The 24,642-nt window shown below is 41.3% G+C and overlaps 2 protein-coding genes across 6 annotated transcripts in view; both read right to left on the minus strand.

Annotated features, from left to right (window-relative positions):
- The window catches only part of LOC133125446 (upstream-binding protein 1-like), a 39,808-nt gene extending 19,109 nt beyond the window's left edge, over nucleotides 1–20,699 (minus strand). The window contains exons 1-5 of the mRNA XM_061237180.1: nucleotides 19,865–20,699; nucleotides 9,054–9,205; nucleotides 6,306–6,382; nucleotides 5,423–5,528; nucleotides 4,940–5,050 (exon numbers count right to left, since the gene is read on the minus strand). Of these exons, the coding sequence (XP_061093164.1) occupies nucleotides 4,940–5,050; nucleotides 5,423–5,528; nucleotides 6,306–6,382; nucleotides 9,054–9,205; nucleotides 19,865–19,980 (562 nt within the window). The 5' untranslated portion in view covers nucleotides 19,981–20,699. The remainder of the gene's footprint in view (nucleotides 1–4,939; nucleotides 5,051–5,422; nucleotides 5,529–6,305; nucleotides 6,383–9,053; nucleotides 9,206–19,864) is intronic.
- Nucleotides 20,700–24,635: 3,936 nt separating this feature from the next.
- The window catches only part of LOC133125462 (kynurenine--oxoglutarate transaminase 3-like), an 11,593-nt gene continuing 11,586 nt past the window's right edge, over nucleotides 24,636–24,642 (minus strand). For all 5 annotated transcript variants that reach the window (XM_061237183.1, XM_061237185.1, XM_061237186.1 and 2 more), the window contains one exon: nucleotides 24,636–24,642. This exon is cut by the window's right edge and continues 179 nt beyond it. The gene's annotated coding sequence lies outside the window, so the exon portion shown is untranslated.

The raw sequence follows: 24,642 nt of genomic DNA on the forward strand, positions 1-24,642 counted from the left end.
GGTCAATTACCATCTTTGTCTTCTGAATTGACAGTTCTTTGGCTTTGGCAAAGGGATGTTGTATGCTTGTTACCTCATCTTTAGACTCTTATCCCGCCCCCAAAGACTTTAGATTTTGCATCATCCTGTATTGTAATTGTGTGCTGCGCATTGCAATACAAAGCAGAGCTTTGTAGTGCAAAAGCACACACCTTAATATTCTCAGCCATACTTCATAATTTTATTTATTTAATTTTCTTCCTTCAAAAGTTCGGCATGCTACTCCTCCCACAGCTTTGAGAAATCCCAGGCATGGGAAAGACTTCTCAATTCTGTGACATCTCGTTTTCTTACGAAATGCGAAAAACCGACCGATTTTTGCCCATAGGAATGAATGAGAATTCGTAAAAAAAAATCTCACACATTGATCAAACCCACCCCTCTTTGGAGCCACACCACTTCGTCATACTTTGTCGCAGAAACGTGATTAAAGGTTTAAACGGGTCACAAGACTTTGAACTGTGTTGGTTTAAAGACACTTTTTGATATCTTCTACGGTTTTTACAAAATCACAGTTTATGTTTTATAAAATTTTTGAGATTTTCAGATTTTATAATGGGTGTGTATTGCGTGGCTTTAGAGTGCGGTGACATCACCCACTCTAGCATTCAGCCCTTCTAAATTTTATCAAAAATATTCAAGACATTCTCATCTTACTCCCACAGCTTCTACTCTACAACAACATTATACATCAAAATGTAGAAAAACTTGTCCTCTCTCGTTCAATGTTACTTCCATTGAGATAGGACTCACGGTTTTTTTATAAATCGCCCAAAAGTGCAGAGAGTGCCGGATCCAGCTCTCATTGACTCCAATGTTATCTGAAGCGTCAACTGCCGCGTAAAGTAGGCACAATATGGTGATTTATAAACTGTCACCGCTCCTGCATTTTAAATCCTACAGACACATCTCATAGATCTGAATCGCCATTGAAGTCTTGGGTCGCTCAAAATACATTAGACAAATTAGATCTGACTTATACTTTTGAAGATACATGGATTTGTTCGGCACCAGCGCCATTTAGCTTCACCACTAGCATTCAGGCCGTAAGCAGTTAAACATTTACACAAAGTTGTACACACAAACTGCCGCTACTCCTTCAACAGTACCTTGACATATTATATATCAAACTGTTCATATTTTCACCCTGTCACTCACATTCAAATATCTAAGAGATATGACGTATAGTTTTGGAAAGAGAAGCGTTTAAACCCGAGCATGTCAGAAAAAAAAGTTAGTTCCTAGATCTCTAACAGACAGAGACTCTCACACACACAGAACATGCACAAGCCCCTGGTTGCTTGGCACACAAACTGCCGCTACTCCTTCGATTTTCACAGTACCTTGACATAAGCACAGTACATGTGGTATCACTCGTTTTAACCGCAGCAGTGACCGGAATAGAAATTAAATGTGAGTTATAGTTTTCAAGATACAGCGATTTGTTTGACGTTAGCTTCAGTGCTAGCTTTCGTTAGCTTCGTTGCGCTAGCTTGCGTTAGCTTCGGCGCTAGCTTGCGTTAGCTTCGTCGCGCTAGTTAACATTAGCTTCGGCGCTAGCTAGCTTAACTAACTAACTGACGGTCTGACTAACTGATTAACTAAGTGACTGTTACTAACTGACTAACTAACTAGCTAGCTGACTGGCTAACTAGTTAGCTGACTGGCTAACTAACTAACTAGCTGACTGGCTAACTAGCTAGCGGACTGGCTAACTAACTAACTAGCTAGTTAGCTGACTTACTGAGACTAACTAGCTAGCTAGCTGACTGGCTAACTAGTTAGCTGACTAACTAACTAACTAACCAACTAGCTGACTGGCTAACTAATTAGCTGACTGGCTAACTAACTAACTAGCTAGTTAGCTGACTGACTAACTAACTAGCTAGCTGACTTACTGACTGACTAACTAGCTAGCTAGCTGACTGGCTAACTAGTTAGCTGACTGACTGACTAACTAACTAACTAACTAACTAACTAGCTGACTGGCTAACTAGTTAGCTGACTGGCTAACTAACTAGCTAGTTAGCTGACTGACTAACTAACTAGCTAGCTGACTGACTCCATCCTGTCCACATTATATGAAAATACCAAGGTTTTTAACTGTTTTATTTCTATGTCCATGTCTTAATGGTTGTGCTAACTGTAACAGGAGGGTGGGTGTGGTTGAGCAACCCATACTTAGCCAGACAACGCCACCTTGGGAATTGTACCCTTATACTGCCCAGACCACCCTAGCAACCACCCAGAACACCCTAGCAACCGCCCAGAGCACCCTAGCAACTGCCCAGAACACCCTAGCAACTGCCCAGAACATGTGTATAGATGAGGATGTCTATTTTTGTGACAACCAAAATTTGTTTTAGATCTGTGTGTGTGTGTGTGTGTGTGTGTGTGGCCTATGAACTTATCATAAGGGCAAATACACACACACACACACACACACACACACACACACACACACACACACACACGTGTATAGATGAGGTTCTCCATTTTTGTGAGGACCAAATTGTGGGTTACATCTGTGTTTGTGTGAGGGATGGGCACCAGCAGCAGCACACTTAAAATTTCCCTGGAATTTTTTCTAGTTATTATTATTATTATTTTATTTATATTTACATTCTACTTTATTTTATATCTATGTTTCTATATGTTGTCTGCATGCACTGACAAACCACAGCAAATTCCTTGTATGTGAAAACTACTTTCTGCGATTCTGATTCTGATTTTATACTCTAGAGAAACAGGAAGTGATGGAATGACACAATCTCAGTCTAAAGGAACTATATTAACTAAATGAAAGTAAAATTGTATTGCCAATTTCACTTTGTCGGATTTTATTTTCAATAATATTGGCACCAGTGGTTTTCAGAAAGAATTAGATTCAATAAAAAAAACACCGAGATTAAATATATAAAAAATAAAAATACATCAGAAATACAAGTACATTTCCCGTATGCTTGAACATAATCATATATCATTATCCCAGAAAAGGTCTATTCCATCACTAAAACAGCTTCTGTCAAAGGAGAAGCAAATATAGTTAATTATATTTATGCTTAATCTATGGTCTCAAATTTTAAAATCGGTTAGTAGGAGTCGACTATGATTGTTTAAATGATAACATCTTTAATGAATGATATGACTGTTTAAACAAATACTTAATCGGGCCTTTGTGCAAGCTAATTAATAGCATTCTGAAAAAATATACTGCCTCACAGCTGATGTCTGTTCCCATGGAGACCAGTGAGCTGCTTTGCTTTATCTAATTAAACAATCTAAATTCCTCATTTATATGCCCAATTTAAAGGTACAATGGGTCATTTTGGACTTATAATGGTCAAGAGAGGAATTGCAGCAACAAACACACACAAACCACAACACTGTTTATCCCACCCCTTCTCTGTGAACCCACTGAACGACACTGAAACGACATTGAAACGCCATTGGCTGTTGAGCATTATAGTCATCTAATTTTCAACCAATGAGTTTGGATTATTGTACAGCTATATAATGTTTTGGTAGAGAGTGTAATTTCATTCCACCCGAATCTGGAATGCGCAATTCACCAACTATAACCTCAGAGATCTGAAACTCAGAAAACCGAAAAGTATCTAATTCAAAATGACTGCAAAACACAAACAAGGAACACAAATGAAAAAATTTAAATTATATCAAAATCAGACAAGTGAGCTTAACGGCTGATGCTGAAAAGTATCCTACAATGAAAATAGCCTACGGCTTTTTACATCAAAAAGGACCAGGATAAATTTCACTGTTGTGTGGAAGTGAAAGGAGGTGAATTAAATATTGCATGATATGGTGGTTACGGCCAATGGAAGCACCGACTTTGACTTTCACTTACCATCAGTGTTCATCCAGAAGAGTGGGAAACCTTGTTGCTTTGCCAACGTATGGATACGTTTCTGATTTGGCTATTTTACAAGTCTACAATTTAGCCCATTATTAGTTATTTGATCCACATTATATGGGGGCGTGGTTACAGGCAACTACAGCTATCAGCATCACAGGCAGAAATGTGCATTATCCTGCCGCAACTGAACAGACAATCACAAATTAAGTAACCGAAAAGCGCTATTTTCCTGGTTTATTGGTTTATTATCACTCAAAATAAACTGAAATAAACATTTAATTTGGTAAAAATTGGTGTAGCCTCTCAACATCACCAGAGTTCAAAAAATTTAATTGTTCTGAATGACTGTCATTCCTGATGTGTTATGTTCTCTGAGGTTCTACTGTATGTACAAATATGCTCTTATACGGCCCTGCTGCCAACTCAGGAGTGAAGATAGTCCAGGGACATCATCCAAAACACACACCTCTCACCAACTGCTTCTTTTCACACCAGTCGCGAGCAATGCATGCACAGATCGAGGGCGGAGGAAATTCTTGTGCCTACTTAGAGAGCAACCCATGGGTGCCTAGCAAGAGTAGCTGGAGCAACAAACGCTTCAGTCCCAACCGACTGCATCCCTCCCATATCCCTGAGCAGTGCGAAGCTAATTATGCGTCACTCCTGGGGGGCTGAGGGCCAGTCGGCACCGGCAACAGGTGGGCTTTAGAGACCGTGGAGCTCACTCATGCTTAATGCTCATGCTTCTGCCAAGCAGGATGTCAAAGCAATGCCATCTTTGATGGCGACAGGCTCTTCGCTCATTTATTTTTGTTTTGTTTGTTGCTTCTCACAAAGAGGCAGTCCAGATGAGATTTTTTTGTAAAGACATTCTATAAGAAATGTGCACAGTGCTTCAGCACAAATTTTACAAAAAACTATTTACAGAAAAATATCTAATCTTTACACTTAGATCTTACACTCTCATCTATCTCTAATGTGAGGAGTTTATCAGATCAAATAATCCCACTGCCCTGATCAGAGGTACCTGGACAAAAACTGAGGCTCGCTTGGATAGGTCCCAGAGGAACTCTGCAGCGTTGAGCTGTGAGGGGTTGGTCTTGGGATCAATGACTCCAACAGACATGGGAATATCTGAGTGGGAGAGAGGAGGTGTCTCGTTGGCATGGCTCTTCTCGCAAAGTTCTAGGATGAAGCACTGTTAACTAGTCATTACAGCAGTGTTATAACACTGAGAACACAAGGACATAAAAAGTAGCTTTTAAAACATACCATTTAAAGGTTGGTTGGTAAGAGGAGACTGTGAAAGAACCGGATGATCGCCCCTCCCACTGTCTCCCTCATTTCCCCCCTGCGACTGGTCTCCATCACAGCCCTGCCCATGTTTTCCAGCAAAGCCACTCCCACTCATTTCCCCCATAGCCCCTCCCACCATTTCCTCCATAGCCTGATAGCTCCTCCCACTGCTCTCCCTTTCAGGCACTTCCATCTCCTTGTGGGCCTTACCCATGTCCAGGAGCCGGTCACCAGGGCGATTCCACTTCCATCCTTCTAGCTGCTGGTGCTCCATGTATTGCAGTCGACGGTCATGGAATACCACTCGCACGATGCTCTGAAGAGGCAGAAGCACTGGACATTCAGGATCTCCTTGCAACCATACATAGGACCTCCCACAAACAAAATGCACAGACTCCACGTGACAGAAATACAAAGAAGTTAGAGAACCAAACAAGAATGTTGATACAGTGTGCGGTCAAGTAACTAGTGCTTAAATCCTCATTACAATGAATCCTATTTTTCTCATTACAGCTACACTCAGTACACCCTTTTATTAGGTATTTATTATGACTATTTTTTTAGACTCAATAAATCTGCTGCTACTGTAGCCTATCCACCTAGATTTGATGCGTTGTGTGTTCAGAGAGGCTGTGTTCTTTCACATACCACTGTTGTAATGTGTGGTTGTTTGCTTTACAGACACCTTCCTGTCAGCTTTTACCAGTCTGGCCATTCTCCTCTGACCTCTCTCATTAAAAAGGCCTTCACAACTGCTGATCACTGGATGTTTTTTTGTTTATTACACCATTCACTGCAAACTCTAGAGACTGTCTGGCACCAAACTCTAGAGATTGCCTGGCATCAACAATCATTCAGTCACATAAATCAATTTTCTCCATTCTGATGGTTGATATGAACATTAACTGAAGCTCCTGACTGATATCTGCATGATCTTATGCACTGCTGCCACACGATTGGCTGATTAGATAATCGCATGAATACATTAATGTACAGGTGCTAATAAAACAGTGGCATCTTTGCAGTTGCAGTTCATAGATGGCATCGGGCAAGTTTGTGATTAAATGCACATTGGGACATATAGCACACTTACCTTGACCACTTTATTCTCAAGCTCTGGCAATTCCCCCATCTTCCTGTTATCCAGCATCCGTATTTCATAAGACTGACCTGGCCAAAGAGGGAAATCCAAGTAACAACATGGCACCAAGCAGCAATCGCGAGAAGCTTTAAATAAATAAATTAAAACTTCCTTCTGTGAACCAAACTTGATGTAACTAGCAAATTACAGTTGTCTTCTTGTGTCATATGTTAAACTTATAATTGAATGTGGCTGATGAGTCTGAAAATGACATTGCCAACTCATTGCAGGCTTGAGCCAACAGAAGATGGCCGTTTAATGTCCATCAGAGGAACGATTGACAATGCCCACAGCTAGACCGCCAGTTAGAAAAGCAGCCAAGATTGCCTGTGGTAGTCAACAATGTAGTGTTGATACCTTTCTAGGCATGAGGTCTGAATGTGCTCATTTGTGGTCAGGTAATGTTCAAAGCTTTTTAATGTTTGCAGCATTAGCTTATCGCATCTGCTGGTCAGTCACTCTACAGCAGCAGACCCCAACCACTGGGTCGTGGACCGAAACAGTTAACGGTTTTGAAGAAAGACATTCATTATCTGTCATTTCTAGCACCATTTTATGAACATCAAACAAAAAGTTTGGAAATTTGTGTTTGGGTTGCGCTCATGAAAAATTTGCCAAATCTTCGCTATGCTGATTGCTGCACCGATAGAGTAAAACCTTTTGGTGGAGGCAGTGGGATGGTGTGGGGCGGCATCTCCATCACTGGAAAAACAAGGCTTGTCATCATTGGAGGCAATCTCAATGCAGAGAGATATTGAGATGAGATTCTGCAACCAGTGGCAATCCCATATCTCCACAGTCTGGGACCGAACTCCATCCTCCAAGACAACGCTCGCCCCCACAGAGCAGGGTCTATCAGAGACTACTTCCAGAATTTGGGAGTAGAGAGAATGGAATGGCCTGCCAACAGTCCTGACCTCAACCCAACTGAACACTTGTGTGATCAGCTGGGGCATGCTGTTTGTGCTAGAGTGACCAACACAACCACGTTGGCTGACTTGAGACAAATCCTGGTTGAGGATTGGAATGCCATCGCACAGTAGCGTGTGACCAGGCTGGTGACCAGCATGAGGAGGAGGTGCCAGGCTGTTGTGGTTGTGTATGGTTCTTGTACACACTACCGAGGCTCCTGACTGTTTGTTAAATGAATAAAATGTAATATTGCCAATATGTTTCTTCCTTGTTACTGATAGACTTCAATCATCCAATCCACCAAACAACACTAAACAAGAGTCAATAGCAACAGCAGAATAAGCTGTTTGGCATTGGCAGAGAAGATTTGGCTAATTTTGCATGAGCGCTACCCACTCACTCAGCTGTGCTGCTCATCCCACAACTGCATGTTCCTTACAAATGGGGCACCATTTAAAGGAGAAATAAACAGGCTTTCCAACGGTATAAAATGTATTGCCAAGAAGCATTGTTACAACAGAGAAATAATCTACCAAACACAAATTTCCGAACTTTTTGTTAGATGTTTACGTGGTTATATTTGACACATGTTTTGTTCATAACAATCTGTCTATTTTCCACCAATTTTCTCTATTTTTTATTTTGGAAGCATCTTGTTTGTCCTATGTCTCTGGCAGTTTTTTATTATCCATCAGCCTCCCTTGACTTTCATCAGCACAACTCTGGTCCTCATGCAAACAAACTCAATAATTGAAGTTTGGAAACAAGACTAGATACTGAAAGCTTTCTTATACCTGCACTTGGAAGCAACTGAAAACGCATGACTAATCAGAAATTACGGAGTATTACGGAGCCCTGAAATGTACTACATACATATACTATGCATAAAAAGCGCTGCAATTCCTACAGGGATCACCCGATATGGATGCAAATACCCTGAAATTAAAGGCATTTAAAATCCAATGTGCTGCAGACAGAGCCACAATAACAGAAATAGTACTGTTATCCAAACACTTAAGGACAGCTCTGCATATTACCACAACTTAGATTAGTGAGCAATGAAGCTACTTTTGTATAAAAGAATCATTAAAAAATGTGTGTGTGGCTGATGGGTTCTGGAATGGCTCAGTCAATAAATGTGCTAAGCTGTATGGAGCTATGGAGACATCACTAGTCCCATGTTTGGGTTATGACATAAGTAGACTATGACTGGGTTCTGGAATAGGCCCTGCCAGGTTCAGGAGGGTTTATTTGTTCCTGAGGGTTCCTCAGGAATCTGTTCAGGTCTCATCTCAAAAGAGAAGGCCAGTTTCTATCCCCAGCCTACCTTAGTGTGTCCATAGGGCTAATGGATGCTACTCTGTGCATCTATATCACCCAGATGGAAGTGGAAGAATACTGAACTCACAGAGTATTCTGTATTCTGCAGAGTTCATAGGGCAGGGTGACCGAGGAGGGAACCTACACCTCACAATACTTGGAACAATGGTCTCAGTAGAGTGGGGATCTGGCCAACATACCTTTGCACCCAGTATAAATAAGCATCTCTCAAAGATCACTGCTCAACTTAATGCTCATTTTCCATAGACTCAAGTCCTAACCAAGCATGAAGTGGGTTAAATTCAGGAATGCACCCTGACTGACAGGCAAGGACATTGTTATTTAAGCCATGAAAAACCTTTTGAAAAATGTCCTTAACGACTGGAGATTAAAAGATTTGAAACAACCCTTCATAAAACACTGATTACTGAAAGGCTGAAGCTCAAGGCTGCACACCAAACAGCTCACCTTGATTCAGGTAAGTGAGGGTTTCATCATGGAGTTTGACAGCCGGTGATGTGGAGGCACATAACACGTACTGGAATGGTGGGTTTTTGGTCTCAGTGTCAGGGGAGAGATTGCCATCTTCCTGTTTGAATATGGGCAGTGCCAGGACGTCGCTGTGAGAACAGGGGAGAACCATTTCAGTGAGGAACATAGAAACAAGTCTACAGCAGCAGAACTACAGCAGCACGTTCTGTTCATTGCACAAAATGCTAATTTTCAACTGGCAGCCAAAAACTGAAACCTGATTTCATTTTTAATGGGCAGCCTTTCTTCTGTAAGCTTCTTGTATCTTTTGCTCTTTCCATTTCAAATTAAATCCATGGGTTGCATGCCCTGTTAAACTATGCAATGAAAGTCACCAATATGGAGCAAAATAAAATACAATCAGAAAAGCATTTTCTCACACACTGTGAGACACCCCTGGGAGGACAGAAGAACTGGACAGAGGGAGATACAAGTTTTCACCGGCGTTTAATTATTGTGATTGCCCACAGGAAGTGAGAGAACGCAAACACAGAACTGTTAAACCAACAAAAAGTATTCTCCCTTCACCCTCACAGGATCCAGGTAAAAAAAACAAACTAAAATAATAAAGGCAAACTAAACCAAAACTTAAACAGTAGCGTTTCAGCTTCACTCGCAGCTCTGGCAACACAGACAACGCTTTCTCCTACGGCGACAATCTCAGGCCTACTGTGGAAAGAAGGACACCTAAGTCCTGGGCTGACTCGTAACTCCGTCCAGACGTGTGTGCCTACTTAAACAGTAGGTGTGGTCCTCAGATTGCCTTGCTTCCTTCTTGCACATCTGAGTGCAGCCGGCACACAATTTAGCACCCAACCCACCCTAGTACCGCTCTCTCAGACAAAATTTGACCCATTCACACCACACAATGGTTACGTATGCACGCAACACCATTGTTTTCAATCTCATAATCCAAACTTCCTTCAAATGACAAAGTGGAACACATCTGCACTTAACCAAATAATTTGCATTGCAGTAACAATGACAACACACTTTTTTGCCAATGAAAGGTGGTAGCAATACATTTGAAAAAAGAAACGTATTTATCCACTTCACTTCCTCGAAATTGGGGCACTAATCGGCACACATCAAAATCAAGCAAACTCACAGACGACGTGCCTTAGGAAACCAGTCAAGGAATTGAGGAGGGACTGGATGCGGTGCACGGACTGAGACCGGAGTTTCCACCGCAGATGCAACACACATAACTCATCATCATCATCAGGGAAAATCCTAATTTGCTGCTAATTTAGCAGCAAATCAACAACCGTCTAACTGTTAAACATTGGGACAAAATCTTCAAAATCTAATTTGGCATTTAAGAATGACGAGTTGCCAATTCTGTTTTGACTAGCCTGCAATTCGTTTTAGATGAGCCCCCAATTCAGTTATCACTATCAACAGAGATCTCCTCCCAGAATCAACTTCAAAAACAATAAAGGAAAAATAATAAGACAAAATAAAAAATTGTGTCATGATGGATGGATGCATGGATGGAGTCACTATATGGCGAGCAATGGGGCAAAACAAAATCAAAGTCAGGGTGGGCGAACAGGGCCGAGCATGAGTAAGTCATGGGGAAAAACAAACAAAAAGGGCTGGTCAAGAATCAGAGTTGTAAAGGATGAAGCAAGGGTCAAATTCCTGGGTGCCAGCATCAAACGACATTGATATCGATAACTTACTGTAACATGGAGGAATTCAGAGGACGTACAATTCAAAAAGATACTTAAAGACCCACGCAGTCATTTCCAAAGAACTAAAGAATTATGTGGATGGCAACTAAGTACCTTGGTGGGTCATGGTACCTGTAGTATTAAATGTCTTGTACTGGCATCTTGGGAACCTGGGAAACAACTTTACTTAGCCAACTGAACTCTATGATGCAGAGCCGTTGTTACTGTTGCAGTTCGCATAAGGCTACTGTGGCAATGTCAAATACATCCGTGGTAGTTAGGCATGGTTTATTTGACAAAACGTTATGGAAGTATTCTTTCCATATCTTGCCTGATGAGTGATGAGTTTGTTTCCACGGTGATGAGCTGAGCAAGGACTGTAAAGCATCTGTTATATAAAACGATGAAGAAGAATGAAAAGTGGAAGATGAAAGATGAACAAGGATGTAGTGTCGGTCCGACATTTATTTTAAATACTTTTTTTCCCCCTTGAAGTACTTTTTATGAGGATGTTTATTGTTACTTGTTGCTTGCGATAAGCCATTAGCATTAATTTAGTAACTACGTTACTGAGTGGGCCTACACTGGATTCCAGAGTATCTCTTACCCATGCTACAGTGCCTTTGCCTCCCTAACGATAATATCTAGCAGGAAAGATTAGCACTGCTCCAGTGGTTTTAAACTTTTTACTTTTTTTAGTAGTAGAAAGGGGTACATTTATATTTGTTCATGACCATCTCCTAGCTTGAGTTATTTGTCTTTAACCAAGGTGATGGATGCATGTTACTTGATTTTAATACCCCAGTGGTAAAATAATAAGCTCACAAGGCCACAAATTTCCCAAGATTGACATCAAGTTATAAAAGTAGCATTTTAATGCAGATTCATTTTAGTTAGATTAGAAGATTGAGATGCATATCCTTTTATAAAAAAGAAAGTACTTACATGTACATCACTTGCAAAACGAAATCATTTTCTCTGAGCAACAATTACTGTGAAGGTTTACTTCACAAATAATTTTGAGCACAGAATCAAACTTTCATAACCTGTATTGTTTATTTTATAAAGGTTCTTTGCTCATCTTAGGGTGTGAATATCAATTGTATGAATAAGTTGACAGTTTGTAAATCTGAAATCTTTAAAGAAATTAAAGTAATCTTCCACTGAGTTGTGATGGAAGCCCCAGTAAATAACTTTGCAGATTTATGACAATCAACAACCAGTCTGTTCTCATAACACCTCATCCTGATTACTTGGCTTTCATTTTCATGTGTACGGAGGAGGTTAAATTCTGTCTTTTGCTCCTTGTTCCATATAAACATCAGATTGCCATAGGAAAAATACTGGGTCAACAGAAAAATGAAAACAAAATACATCGCAGCTGGCAGCCTATATATCTACTCAATTTTTGTACAACCCAGGTGTGCACGATATGTGTCCTTTCTTTGCCAAAATCAGGAGATAATTTCTCTCCACTCACTCAAAAAACATCTTCCTAATTTCTGCTAGCCTAACTAGAGAAAACAACACATTTGCTTTTCATGAAGAACATTTACAGTGTTCCCTGAATGGTGGTCCTGTAACTTGGATTTGCTAAAGATCATGCAAGTAAACATTGCACTGTTTCCGTATTCTTGATTGCTGGAGTTTGGTATAGTGTGCTGAATATGTATTTCAATAAAACCTATCTAGTCAGCCTACCCACTTTTTAACAGGCCTGCCCAAAAATGTATTTCAGCCTACGCCACTGTAGCTTGCCACCTGTGTGGCAAACGTTTTTTCAGAAGATTTTTTATTTCATCCCACTCCTGTGTGATAATAAAATTATGAACAACATACATTATTGAGATTTGGCATATTAAGTTATTTAAGAACTGAATTAGTGTAAAACAGAGATTTTCAGACATTTCCTGCATTCCAAAGACGCTGCATTACACAGGCTGGAGCAACCACTGTACCAAATAAATCTAATAAAATAATAATTAAATCTGGACTTACAGTGCAGTCTGTAAGTATTTGTACAGTGACACATTTTGGTTGTTTTAGCTCTGTTGTTGTCTCTCAACATAACGACAAAACAAGTGTCAATGCCAGTAAAGCAGACCATCATTAGCCTGACAAATTTGAATAAATCAATCAGGTGTTAAAATCAACTGTTTAGTACATTGTTAATGTAACTCTCATAAAATGTAACAGCACTGAAATGGTTTATTTCTGACATACAGTCGAGGTAGCGCACACATATGTTCTCGTCCTCTTTCCCCGGATAAGAAGATGGATTAAAAAGCAACGATTTAGCTGAGATGGATGTGAAATTTGGACAAAATATGACAAACAGAATCCCTCAGAAAAATAACTCATCTTACATGATAGTTGACATTACTGTGGAATTGCCCTTGTATAGATCAGAGATATCCCCTTGAGAAAGAGCATACATTTCACTTGCAGAGGACCAGACTGAAGGCAAATAGCCCCAAAACAAGAACCTGAAGAGGGCTGTAGTACAGGCCTGGAAGAACATCACCAGGGAAGATACTCAGCATCTGGAGATGCCTATGGGTTGTAGCCTTCAGGCAGTCATTGCTTGCAAAGGATTTGCTACAAAGTATTGAATATGATGACTTTATTTAAGTTTGTGTCCATTTATCCAATTACTTTTGGTCCCCTAAAATTGAGGGGGGGTGTATAAAGAGGGCTGCAATTCCTACGTGGTTCACAAAATATGGATGTATTAGAATATAAAACCCTCAAATTAAAGGGTTGAAAGTCTGCACTTGGTGATTGTTTTAATTAAACTGTTTGCTGAAGTACAGAGTGAAAAAAATGTCACTGACCAAATACTTACACTGCACTGTAGATGACAGTACATACAGGTACATAGTATATACAGGAGGAAATTAATTATTTTTGTTGATGCAACCATTTATGATCACTCTAATCCTGAATCACCCGCATACAACAGAATATTGTGTGACAAACAAAACTTTATATTCTCATTCTTGAGTAGAAACCTGAACAGAGAATGGCCTAAGAAGTCACATGGCCAGAAAGCCATGTGAGTTTGCTCCTGCAAAAGCCACCGTTTAGTTATCTGAAAATGATATTGTAGTAACTGTACTCATTAAAGGCCCAAATGCATTCTCTTCCTGGTTTTAGTATCTAAAACACCCACGCCAACCCCTTCTGCGGCCAGCTCTCGGCGTTAACATGGACAGTGGCAAAAAGAGCAAAATAACTGGTAAATAACTCATTTAGCGTCTTTCCCCTTCTCGGTGCCTGACCCTTGTTTCTGCACTCTCTCTCCCCTCAAAGACACTGATGTTTCCTGCCCTCCCACTGCGCTACCACTTGTTCACTTGACCCTATTACTATTCTCCAGGTATGAACTCCTTCTCATTCTTCAAGAGGGGCCACATAACCCCACTCCTGAAGAAGCCCACTCTAGAGCCCTCCAGAAGCACTCTCTTCTTCCTTTTCTATCCAAATCACTTGAACAAGCTGCCTCTAACCAACTCACTTCTCCCTTTTCACAGAACAATCTGCTGGCCCCCCACCAGTCCCCACCACTCCTGCAGCCTCCCTCTCCTCTGTGCTGATCCTTCTAGATTTCTCTGTGGCCTTCGACACAGGCAACCACTCCCTCCTACTATCCTCCCTAGCAGCTAAAGGGATCTGCGGCACAGCGCTAGACTGGATTGCGTCTCAGGTCACTCCTCCCAGGTTACCTGGGCCGGTGCAGTATCACAAATCACTTCGTGAGGTCTCATCTCCACAGCAATGACAGTCATGTCTAGTGGTCCCATCCAATGAAAGTGATTTCCAGTGATACCGTTTCCATAACAACATGAACCGTTTTCCAGAAGTCTTGGCTCCACAGTACAGTTGATAATGTAAACTCCACATGCAAGAAGCTTGATCATGCTTTCTATCGGTCTGAATGAAAGCAAAATATATATGAAAGGAGATTGAATGGTCTCACACCCCTTTAAAAAAATTATTGTAATCTTGTAAACATATTGACCGTCTTTATTTCGCGACGGCCAAGCTGATATAGTGGTCCTGCCCCACAGACGAGTCCACAGGAGAAACAATGATAACACACAACACTAAAAGTATGCTACTGCTACAAATCTGCAGTTGTAATAATCACAATGAATGTAGCATGTGACCTTACTGACCTCATGCTGATTGATAAATTAAATGCATGTGAGAAAACTGCTTTGGAGAAACTGGTGACCCTTGGTGTACTCTGATACACTAAGTCAAAATGTGATCTTGCAATAACACAAACAAAGAATCCTTTGTACATGGAGTATTTACCGCACACAATGTCAAACAGACATATTTATTACTTTGATTAAAAACATGACCAGGCAAGCTGGTTCAGTCTGAAAGAGTTCCTAAAATACCCAACAGGTGTGATGATTGAATAGAGAGAACACAGAATACAGGGAGGAACACAGACTAGAATGCACTACTGAAGGACTAACACAAACAACTGAATTACACTCATACCATCAGCACTATAAAAAGAACAAAACTCCAAAATATAAAAAATGACCCATTTTTTGTACATTTTGGTTCCAGCATCCTTCTGAAGTTGATCTAAAATGAGAATATACAGATATTTTTAAAAATGTCACATGTGGGTTTCTAACTGGACTGACAGAGTTGATAAAGTGTGAACGCATGTAGGTCAATCTACACCAGGTTTGTGTCCTCCATCTCTGCAAGTGTGTCCTTTTCTGCATTATGCAGCCGAAAATGCTTATACTGTTTATTCCACCAAGACGGCAGGCTGCATGTTTCTTCGTTCCAATGGGGACAGAGTTTCCATGTAATCCAAGTTACGGTTGCTAGGTGACTCACCCACCCCAAGGTGTTGTGTCTGAGCATTGCCGTACCCAGGTCAACATCCATCACTGAATGGTGTGAAAACACAGAGAGGTAGAGACAGAGCACCGCCTCCTCCTCCTCAGTCCTCCTTCGCTGCTGATGACTTTGCTGATTTCTTCGATGAGAAGGTCGCAGTCATCCGCAGATCCTTTACAACCGCCGCCCCCCTCACTGTGCCCTTCCCCCCCTCTAGGCCCATCCCTTCCTTTTCCACTTTCTCCCCCCTTACAGACTCTGATGTTTCTCAACTCCTGCTCTGCCACCGCCCTACAACCTGTGCCCTTGACCCTATCCCCTCTTCTCTTCTCCAAACTATCACACCTGACATTCTCCCATTTGTCACCTCCCTTGTCAACTCCTCCCTGTCTTCCGGCTGTTTTCCGGCATCCTCCAAGAGGGCCCACATCACTCCGCTGCTAAAAAAGCCTACTCTGGATCCCTCCATCATCCAGAACTACCGCCCGGTATCTCTTCTTCCTTTCCTTTCTAAAACTATAGAACGAGCCGCTTCTACTCAACTTTCTTCCTTCTTTTCTAACAACAACCTGCTAGACCCCCATCAGTCTGGCTTCAGATCGGGCCACTCGACAGAGACTGCGCTCCTCTCCGTCAGTGAGTCACTTCATGCCGCACGAGCAGCCTCCCTCTCCTCTGTCCTCATTCTTCTAGATCTCTCTGCTGCCTTCGACACTGTGGATCACTCCATCCTCCTGTCTGCCCTGTCAGCAACGGGCATCTGTGGCACAGCCCTGGACTGGATTGAGTCCTACCTCTCTGGTCGCTCCTTCCAGGTTGCCTGGGCTGGTTCGGTATCGACACCTCGGCCCCTCGCCACAGGAGTTCCCCAGGGCTCAGTCCTTGGCCCGCTTCTTTTTTCTCTCTACACTCGCTCCCTTGGCCCTGTGATCACTGCACATGGGCTATCCTACCACTGCTATGCGGACGATACCCAACTCTTCGTCTCGTTCCCGCCGTCTGATACGCAGGTTTCACCCCGTATCTCCGCTTGCCTGAGGGACATCCAGAGCTGGATGGACAACCACCATCTAAAGCTCAACCCAGATAAAACTGAAATGATATTCATCCCTGCTAATGCCTCTCCCCATCTGGATCTCTCCATTTCCCTCGGGGATACCACACTCACGCCGTCACCCAGTGCAAGGAACCTCGGCGTGGTGATGGACAGCAGACTGTCCCTTTCCGAGAACATTGCGGCGGTGACCCGGTCTTGCAGGTTCTTCCTATACAACATACGGAGAATCCGCCCCTTTCTCACCCCCTACTCGACCCAGCTCCTGGTCCAAGCGATGGTTCTGTCCCGCCTGGACTACTGCAATTCCCTCTTGGCTGGCCTCCCAGCGTCTGCCATCAGACCCCTCCAACTCATCCAGAATGCAGCAGCTCGTCTGGTCTTCAACCTTCCCAAATACTCACACGTCACCCCCCTGCTTACTTCCCTCCACTGGCTGCCTGTCATGGCTCGCATCAAATTCAAAACATTGGTGCTAGCCTTCCAAGCAGTTAAAGGGTTTTCCCCAGCTTATCTGCAAAAAATCATCAGACCCTACACCCCTGCCAGACCTCTTCGTTCAGCCTCCACAGGCCGCTTGGCACCTCCCCCTCTCAGAACCTCCACCTCACGCTCACGACTACTGTCTGTTCTGGCTCCACGGTGGTGGAACGAACTCCCCGTTGAGGTCAGAACTATAGAATCCCTCCCCACCTTCAAGCGCAAGCTGAAGACACACCTCTTCAAACAGCACCTCTCCCCATCCCTCCCTACCTCCCTGTGAACCTTAATTGTTGTCTCTGTGACTTGTGTATCAGTATTTTAGTTGGCTAGGTAAGCAGTGTTCGGATAGTTCACTTTGGTGACTTTTGCTCTTTGTTTGTTTGTTCAAAAAAAAAAAAAAAAAAAAAAAAAAAAAAAAAAAAAAATGGCCCTTGTCCTTATCTTTGTTGTACAGGTAGCAGTTGAAATTGTACTTACCTCTAGGGTCTTTCAGCGAACTTATCCCTGGTTATGGGTATGCACTTTGTTGTACGTCGCTCTGGATAAGAGCGTCTGCCAAATGCCAATAATGTAATGTAAGCCCACTACAAATCACGGGTCATCAGTCACTGACAGGTAGGATCAGTATCTGTATCTATCCTGGATTACAAATTTACTGTGATTCAGCATCCATTGCCGCTAGAGTACGGCAGGGTAATGCACCTTCAGGAGAATTATCAAGTACTTTTTCAGTGCAATAATCATCAGCAGCACCATGCAGTGTACTGCTTCTCTTTTTGTCTTCTTTTTTTCTTTAATTTTGCCTGACACCGTAGTAAGTATCCAGACTTCAGAGGCCATGTGAAATGCTTCCAGGGAAGAAACATCATTGATATCTATTGGCTGTTGACAAGACAGCCAAACAGCAGCACGGATCATATGGCCATGTGATGTGTTTTTGTGAATCACCTGGAAGCTGCCAGGCTTAGAGTCAGGCAGCCAAAACGGCTCATTTCCTGGTCTTGTAGATGCTGCTCACTTGTGCCACTGTGGTTGGCTCCAGTATTAGCGTTTCAGCCACCCTTTCAAAAGAAGTGAATGGTAACAATATGGTACTATGTAAATCATTTTTCCTGACATTCTGCTTCCTAGAGTCAGTCAGAATCCATTTCTCACAGGACTGATCCCTTAGTGTGAATCTGCATCCATTTCAATCTACATTGGGCGATTAATGAGAGTGCATCCATTTCCACCGGCATTCGACCCTTACTGGGCATCCATTTCAATAGTTGAGGAAGACCGCCCTGTGTGGCATGAACATAATCTTCCGATGCAGTCCAAACAGGTACAACTAAAGGAATTGGATGTATGACAAAAGGTCCTGCATGCTTTCAATTACGGCCAGGGACATTTCTACTCCTTCAAAGAATGAAATGAATAAAAGTAGAGGGAATCAGTACACCTCCTGTCAGGATTCACAGGAATATAAAAATTTGACAACAGTTATAAAAAAAAAATAACATCCCCTTTCAGATAAAGGCTTGAATAAACACCAAGAGGCTAAGGAGGTACTGGAAAGTACTGCTGAAAAACCTTCGTTTTTAGGGAGAAAGTGAAGTGATGATCCGTGAATGGATGGAGATATGGGTCATTCCATGAAAACTCAACAAGAGGTGTGGGAGTTCACCACTCCAATTTTGTAAATGTGTAAATGTTCTTCATATATTCATCAAAGAACATCCAAAAGAGTAGCTGAAATACTAGTAAATACCCTGGTTAAGAACAGTCAAACAAAATGAAGTCAAATTGATTGTTTCTTAAAAAATAATTGGGATTGGTTAACTCCCACACTTTTTTGATTTCACACAGAACAACTCATATGGATAAAAATAATCTGACCACTGTGTTTGAGGTTATCATATAGCCTAGCTATCTGTTAAAAATCTGTAAAGTTGAGGCAATAAGTTTAACCCCTTTGTAATTGTGTTGCCTATATCCTCTTAAGTAAATAGGAACCATGCTTTCAATAAATTATGTCAGTGTAGTGAAATTTGTATAGTTACAGCACCCAATTACTTTTTATGGGGAAACGCATTTTGTTACAAAGGCATTTTGTTACTGAATTGAATAAAATGATTCAGTAATGTCATTGCGCCAGCGAGCACGCTGGTAATGGGGTTCATGACTAACTTCGCTATATTTTGTAACGTATATAATAACTTATTAGACGATGCACCCCAATTTTACCAACTGGAAAAACCGAGAAGCATAAAAAAAAACAGCTAATGTCAACGTGGTTCGCAATAAACCTTGCAGCAGCAACGATGAGACATAGCGATGATGGAACTGCAAACAGTAATGATTAAATATTAATCCCACATTAAATTATTATGACCACGCGCGTTCGGTTTGATCAGAAGTTACACCACGTCCTGAGGAAACGCGAAACTCCGCAGCGACGGAATTCTAAGACCCGTTCTACCATCATCAATTTAAGGAAGACTTGGTTCGTAGATGCCTTGCAAACTAGCTTAGTAACTGTACTTCAGAGCACTAGGAAATCAAGCCAGCAACACTATTCCTATAAAAAAGAACAGTCGAAATGTTGCAGTGTCGAAATGCGTACCATATAGTACATAGATAAATGCAGCACCATATCGAAGTTATATGACAATTATCCTGACCTCATGCTGTAGGCACCAGCCCCGAGCTCCTGCCCAATTCCTGACAGACTGGCATCGAAGTCGTGCACAAGCCCAGATTCGATGGCTGCGTCATCCATCTTCAGTACCCATGCCATGGCTCCGAGCTCCTTCTCCTCTTGGTCTAAAGTTATGGTCGCCAGGGTTCCTCTTCAGTTAAAACTAACTAGGTTGAGTGGGAGATGTTACGTAAACCTAATCAAGCAGATAATTTTCACGCTGCTACAATACAGCCCACCAGCTATTAATGCAGTTACAATCATAATTCTAAAGAAAGAAGATAATCAGAAAAGTCTCAAAAGATGAACATTTTCGTCAGCACAGCTAGCTAATGTATATGATGCACGGCATTAATTACAACTAGCTAGCTAGATAAATAGCATGCCCTTTAAACACAGGAAATGAAGTACACGTCAGACGAGTTTGTTAGAACTAGCAAACTGGCTAGTTAACGCTGTGATCACGCTAAGTTACAGTTTCACTGAGCTAACGATAGGCAACAATCTGACGATGTTGACAGGTGACACTGCGTGTGCACACGCAAGGTTCCAATACGCCTGAACTAGCTAGCAAGTTTTCGCTTTATTCCTCCTCTGCTCCATCTCTCCTTCGAAACCGCTCTCCCTTTTTCATTGTGACCTTCGCGAATGGGGTCTTCAGCCCCAGACAATCCTTCGATTCGAGCGAAATCGAAAAGATCCCCCACCTAAACCAAGTCTCTATCACCCCTTTAAAGGCAGCATTGGCCACGGCTTTGTAACCAGCCTCAACATGGCCTCCCACTCTGCCAACACAAGCTATCTACATCCGCAGGGCGGAGATGTTGGCTAAAAACTAGAGCATCCATTCAGAGAAATTTGTTACTGCGCAGAGCGACAGTCTTCAGCCAATAGACCACGGCTATGAGGTGAGCCCTAACAGCTATTGGGTATAGGAGAAATGCGGACATTTTGGAGTGACGCAAATTAAAGCCAATCAAATCAATTTGTTTCATAAATAACACGTTTTTATTGGGTAAAGTTGAAAAAATTCGGGTCGGACCTCATTTGTTGCTGGGGCAGGAAGCACTGACTAATAAATATTGTAGTGAGATTTAAGGTCGCTGTCCAATGGGCTAACATTTATTATTAGCCAAATTGGATACAGACAACAACAAAAAAAACATTATTACAGGACAGTCAAATTGACAAAACAAACACTTACAGTCTGGGGTGACCCCGCCCACGCGCGGAAATTAGCAATTAGGCCTACAGTTTGGAGTTGAGCTGTACCAATAGTGGATATTCAATACAAACGTCATTAACTTTTCACTTTTGGCAGTATTATTACTACGAAGTTGAAGAAAATGCGCTATCAACCTCAATAAAGTATTTCAATTTAAATAGTGGCACTAAGTTTGCAGTCTTTATGCAATTCATATATTAAACATAGTTTGTATTATCCGTGTAAGACATTAAAGAAAAGAGTGGTTGAATGTTATACATTTTTGTGTTACTATATTTATTTGTTATTTCTGTAATTTATTTTTGCCTATATTTTCAGTATTAAAATAAATAATTCCTGGAGTGGCCCAGACATTAGATAATTATCCATCAAAATGTTCAGCATTTCATACTGATTCTCACAATGTTAACAACTTTTGAGTAGCACTTTTTGAATTATGAGCATTTGTTTGAGAAACAAACAAACAAAAACTCACAAACATTCTGCAGTTCAACCAATCTGCTATTAATATGCAAATTATCTGTGTGCCTGATGGACCCCTGTGATGTCACAATAGCCTCTGCCCTCTAGTAGAGTTGATTTAGAGCTCATAACTCACGGTATACATGAAGTGCTTTATATGCTGCCATGAAACCAATCGCCCCGCATTATGCTGTATCATCTCTGCTCTCTAATTGGCTGATAGGAATGCCTAGCAACTACCTAGCAACTGATTAGTAATACCCCAGCAATATATAACATAACATAACAAAACATAAGGTAATGTCGAACATGTCAAGAATGCTCTCCTTTTCCTACTGAGGTTCAAACCCAAGGATATCAATGATCTTGAAAAGTTCTGCATGGTCAAAAATCCATTAAAATGTGTTCTCTAACCTTATCACAAATTATAGGAAAGATGACACAACTGTCATCTTTGCCAGTGTTTGAAATAATTGTTAAACCTGCTTTTTGGGGAACTATATTTTTTAGACTTTGATTGATTCCATTGAATCATTAATAAAATACACTACTTTGCACATGTTGGAAAATAATCTTTATGTCAATATTAGCCTGGGCCCTGTTCCACTAAGCACAATTACTGAGTTATAACTGCACAGAATAAAACCTAGAACAGCACTTTTTCCTTCAGTCCATGTTCCAGATTCGAGGGGTCCGGGTTTTACTCGGTGCAGTTACTTTACCCAGCCAACTCCCTAATCCTGCTTTGTGGAACAGATAACTGCTATCACATAAGACACAGGTGTCAAACTCCAGTCCTGGAGGGCCTCAGTGTCTGCTGGTTTTTGGGTTGATCTTGGCATCAGTGGTTCATTAAAGTCATTGATTGGCTAAAGAATCCACACACCTTGTTCTCAAGGCCTTAATTGACAGTTGATTGAAAGGAAACCAAAAAAAATGTGAGGTGTAAATGTGTGTGTCTCTTTCAATGGGGGTGGCCTCGCAGTCCTAATGCTGACATCCTACTTTAAGATCCCAAACTTTGCAACAGTCCTGGCTTTTTCATCTTGGTTTGAAGTGGAAGTTAGCATCTAAGTCCTGCACCTTGGTCCTGCATTCTGTTTCATCCCTGGTCTTTTTGGAATGTTTGGCTGTCAGGTTTCCTGGGCATTTTGGGAGGAAACAAGCTGAGGTTTGGTATTGTCTTCCATTAATTTACTTTGTGACTGTTGTCTGTGTCTGTAACCTTAATTGCTTTAAGGCAGATGAACCATGTCTGTAGATTAGACGTGCATATCTTTTGTAACTAAATATATCCCTTCATTTTCACCTGGTTGCAAAGTTTTATTTATCTGCCTGTCAAAGAATTTGGCTATTTAATTGATAATTTAGATTTTTTATAGTAATTACCAGATCAAATCAAATCAGTATGTTTTCCATGTTGGTTAAGTGAGGTGTTTTAACAGTTGATACTGGTGTCCCCGGCAGCACAATAATAATTAGTATTTCCCATCCCCTTTTTCCAACTTTGTGTTAAAGATTAAATTTTATTCATGGAAAAACAGAATGATTGTTACCAAATCTGCCAAAATCAAGCTTTCTGATATTTTTCAGATTTCCAAATCAGACATTATGTACAGGAGAATATTGCCTCTTTTAGACCTACCAACAAATGAGACCATTCATAACCTTCTTTCTCCATTTCCATGTCGTAGAGGCTTCATTTCAGTTCTCTAAAGCACAATATGCAACATTTCCCATCCCTTATTTTTAGAGTATTATGAGAGCTTACAAACCACACTAAATGAAGAAGACTCCAGCAGTAACCAACAAGCATCTGAAGTATGCAAAAGTTTAAAAAACATTGAGTAGCCTGAAGCCTTTTGGAACAATGTGCATTGGACTGATGAAACCAAAATTGGCCACCACAAGATCTTTTCTGAGAAAAAAGGGTGAAGCCTTTGTAGAGAAGAACACCTTGCCAACTGTTAAGCATATGGGGGCACAGGAAATAATGTCAGAATGAGGAAGAACTGATCCAAGTGACTGACCATGGAATGATTGATGGAGCCAGACAGGGTGGTTTCAGTATCTCAGAAACTGCTGATCTCTTGGGATTTTCACAAGTCTCTACAGTTTGCAGAGAATGTTGCGAAAAACAAAAAACATTGTTAATGAGAGCGGTCAGAGGAGAAGGGCCAGACTGGTTGAAGCTGATAGGAAGGTGACAGTAATGCAAATAACCAAGCATTACAAAATTAGTATGCTGAAGAGCATCTCTGAACACACAATGGGTCAGACCAAAAAGTGCTATAGCAGCAGAAGATAAATCAATAAATCAAAAAAAGTAATCTAATAAATACCTAATAAAGCGCTTTGAGTGTATATACACTCACTGAGCACTATTAGGATCTCTATAGTAATACTAGGTAGGGCCTTCCTTTGTTCTCAAAATAGCCTCAATACTTTGTGGCATGAATTCCACAAGATGTTGAAAACATTCCTCTGAGAATCTGTTCTGCAGATTTGGCAGCTGCACATTCATGCTGCAAATCTCCCATTCTACCACATCCCAAAGGTGTCATATTGGATTCAGATCCGGTGACTGGGAAGGCCACTGAAGAACACTGAACTCATTGTCATGTTCATGAAACCAGTTTGAGACCACTTTAGCTTTGTGACATGGTGCATTATCATGCTGGAAGTAGCCATTAGAAGATGGGTACTTTCAAATTCCTGAAGTGCTTAGCCCCCTCATTGTTGAAAGTGAGATACATAATAGATGAAAGTTGCTCCTCCAAGAACTGACACAGGAGAAAACTTAACTCACCTTGCCACCAATGTCACCCTGCGATACAAAACAATTGACAAAAAAAAAGGGAATTTAAGTATTCCTCCATTTACGACTGAAGCCGCTGTTATGTTCTTCTACGGTGCATAGCTCCGAATACTTCTAACGTAGCAGTAAAAATGGCACGACAGTTTCCTTACTCTTTTTGGAAAAAAATAATTTGCGTGTCGTTATCATGGACTACGTGGATTAATCATGGATTTTCATAGCGTTTTTTTTATTTTTTTTAAAAGATTTTTTAGGC

This window comes from Conger conger, chromosome 1, assembly GCF_963514075.1.
Source record: "Conger conger chromosome 1, fConCon1.1, whole genome shotgun sequence".
Classification (NCBI taxonomy): domain Eukaryota; kingdom Metazoa; phylum Chordata; class Actinopteri; order Anguilliformes; family Congridae; genus Conger; species Conger conger.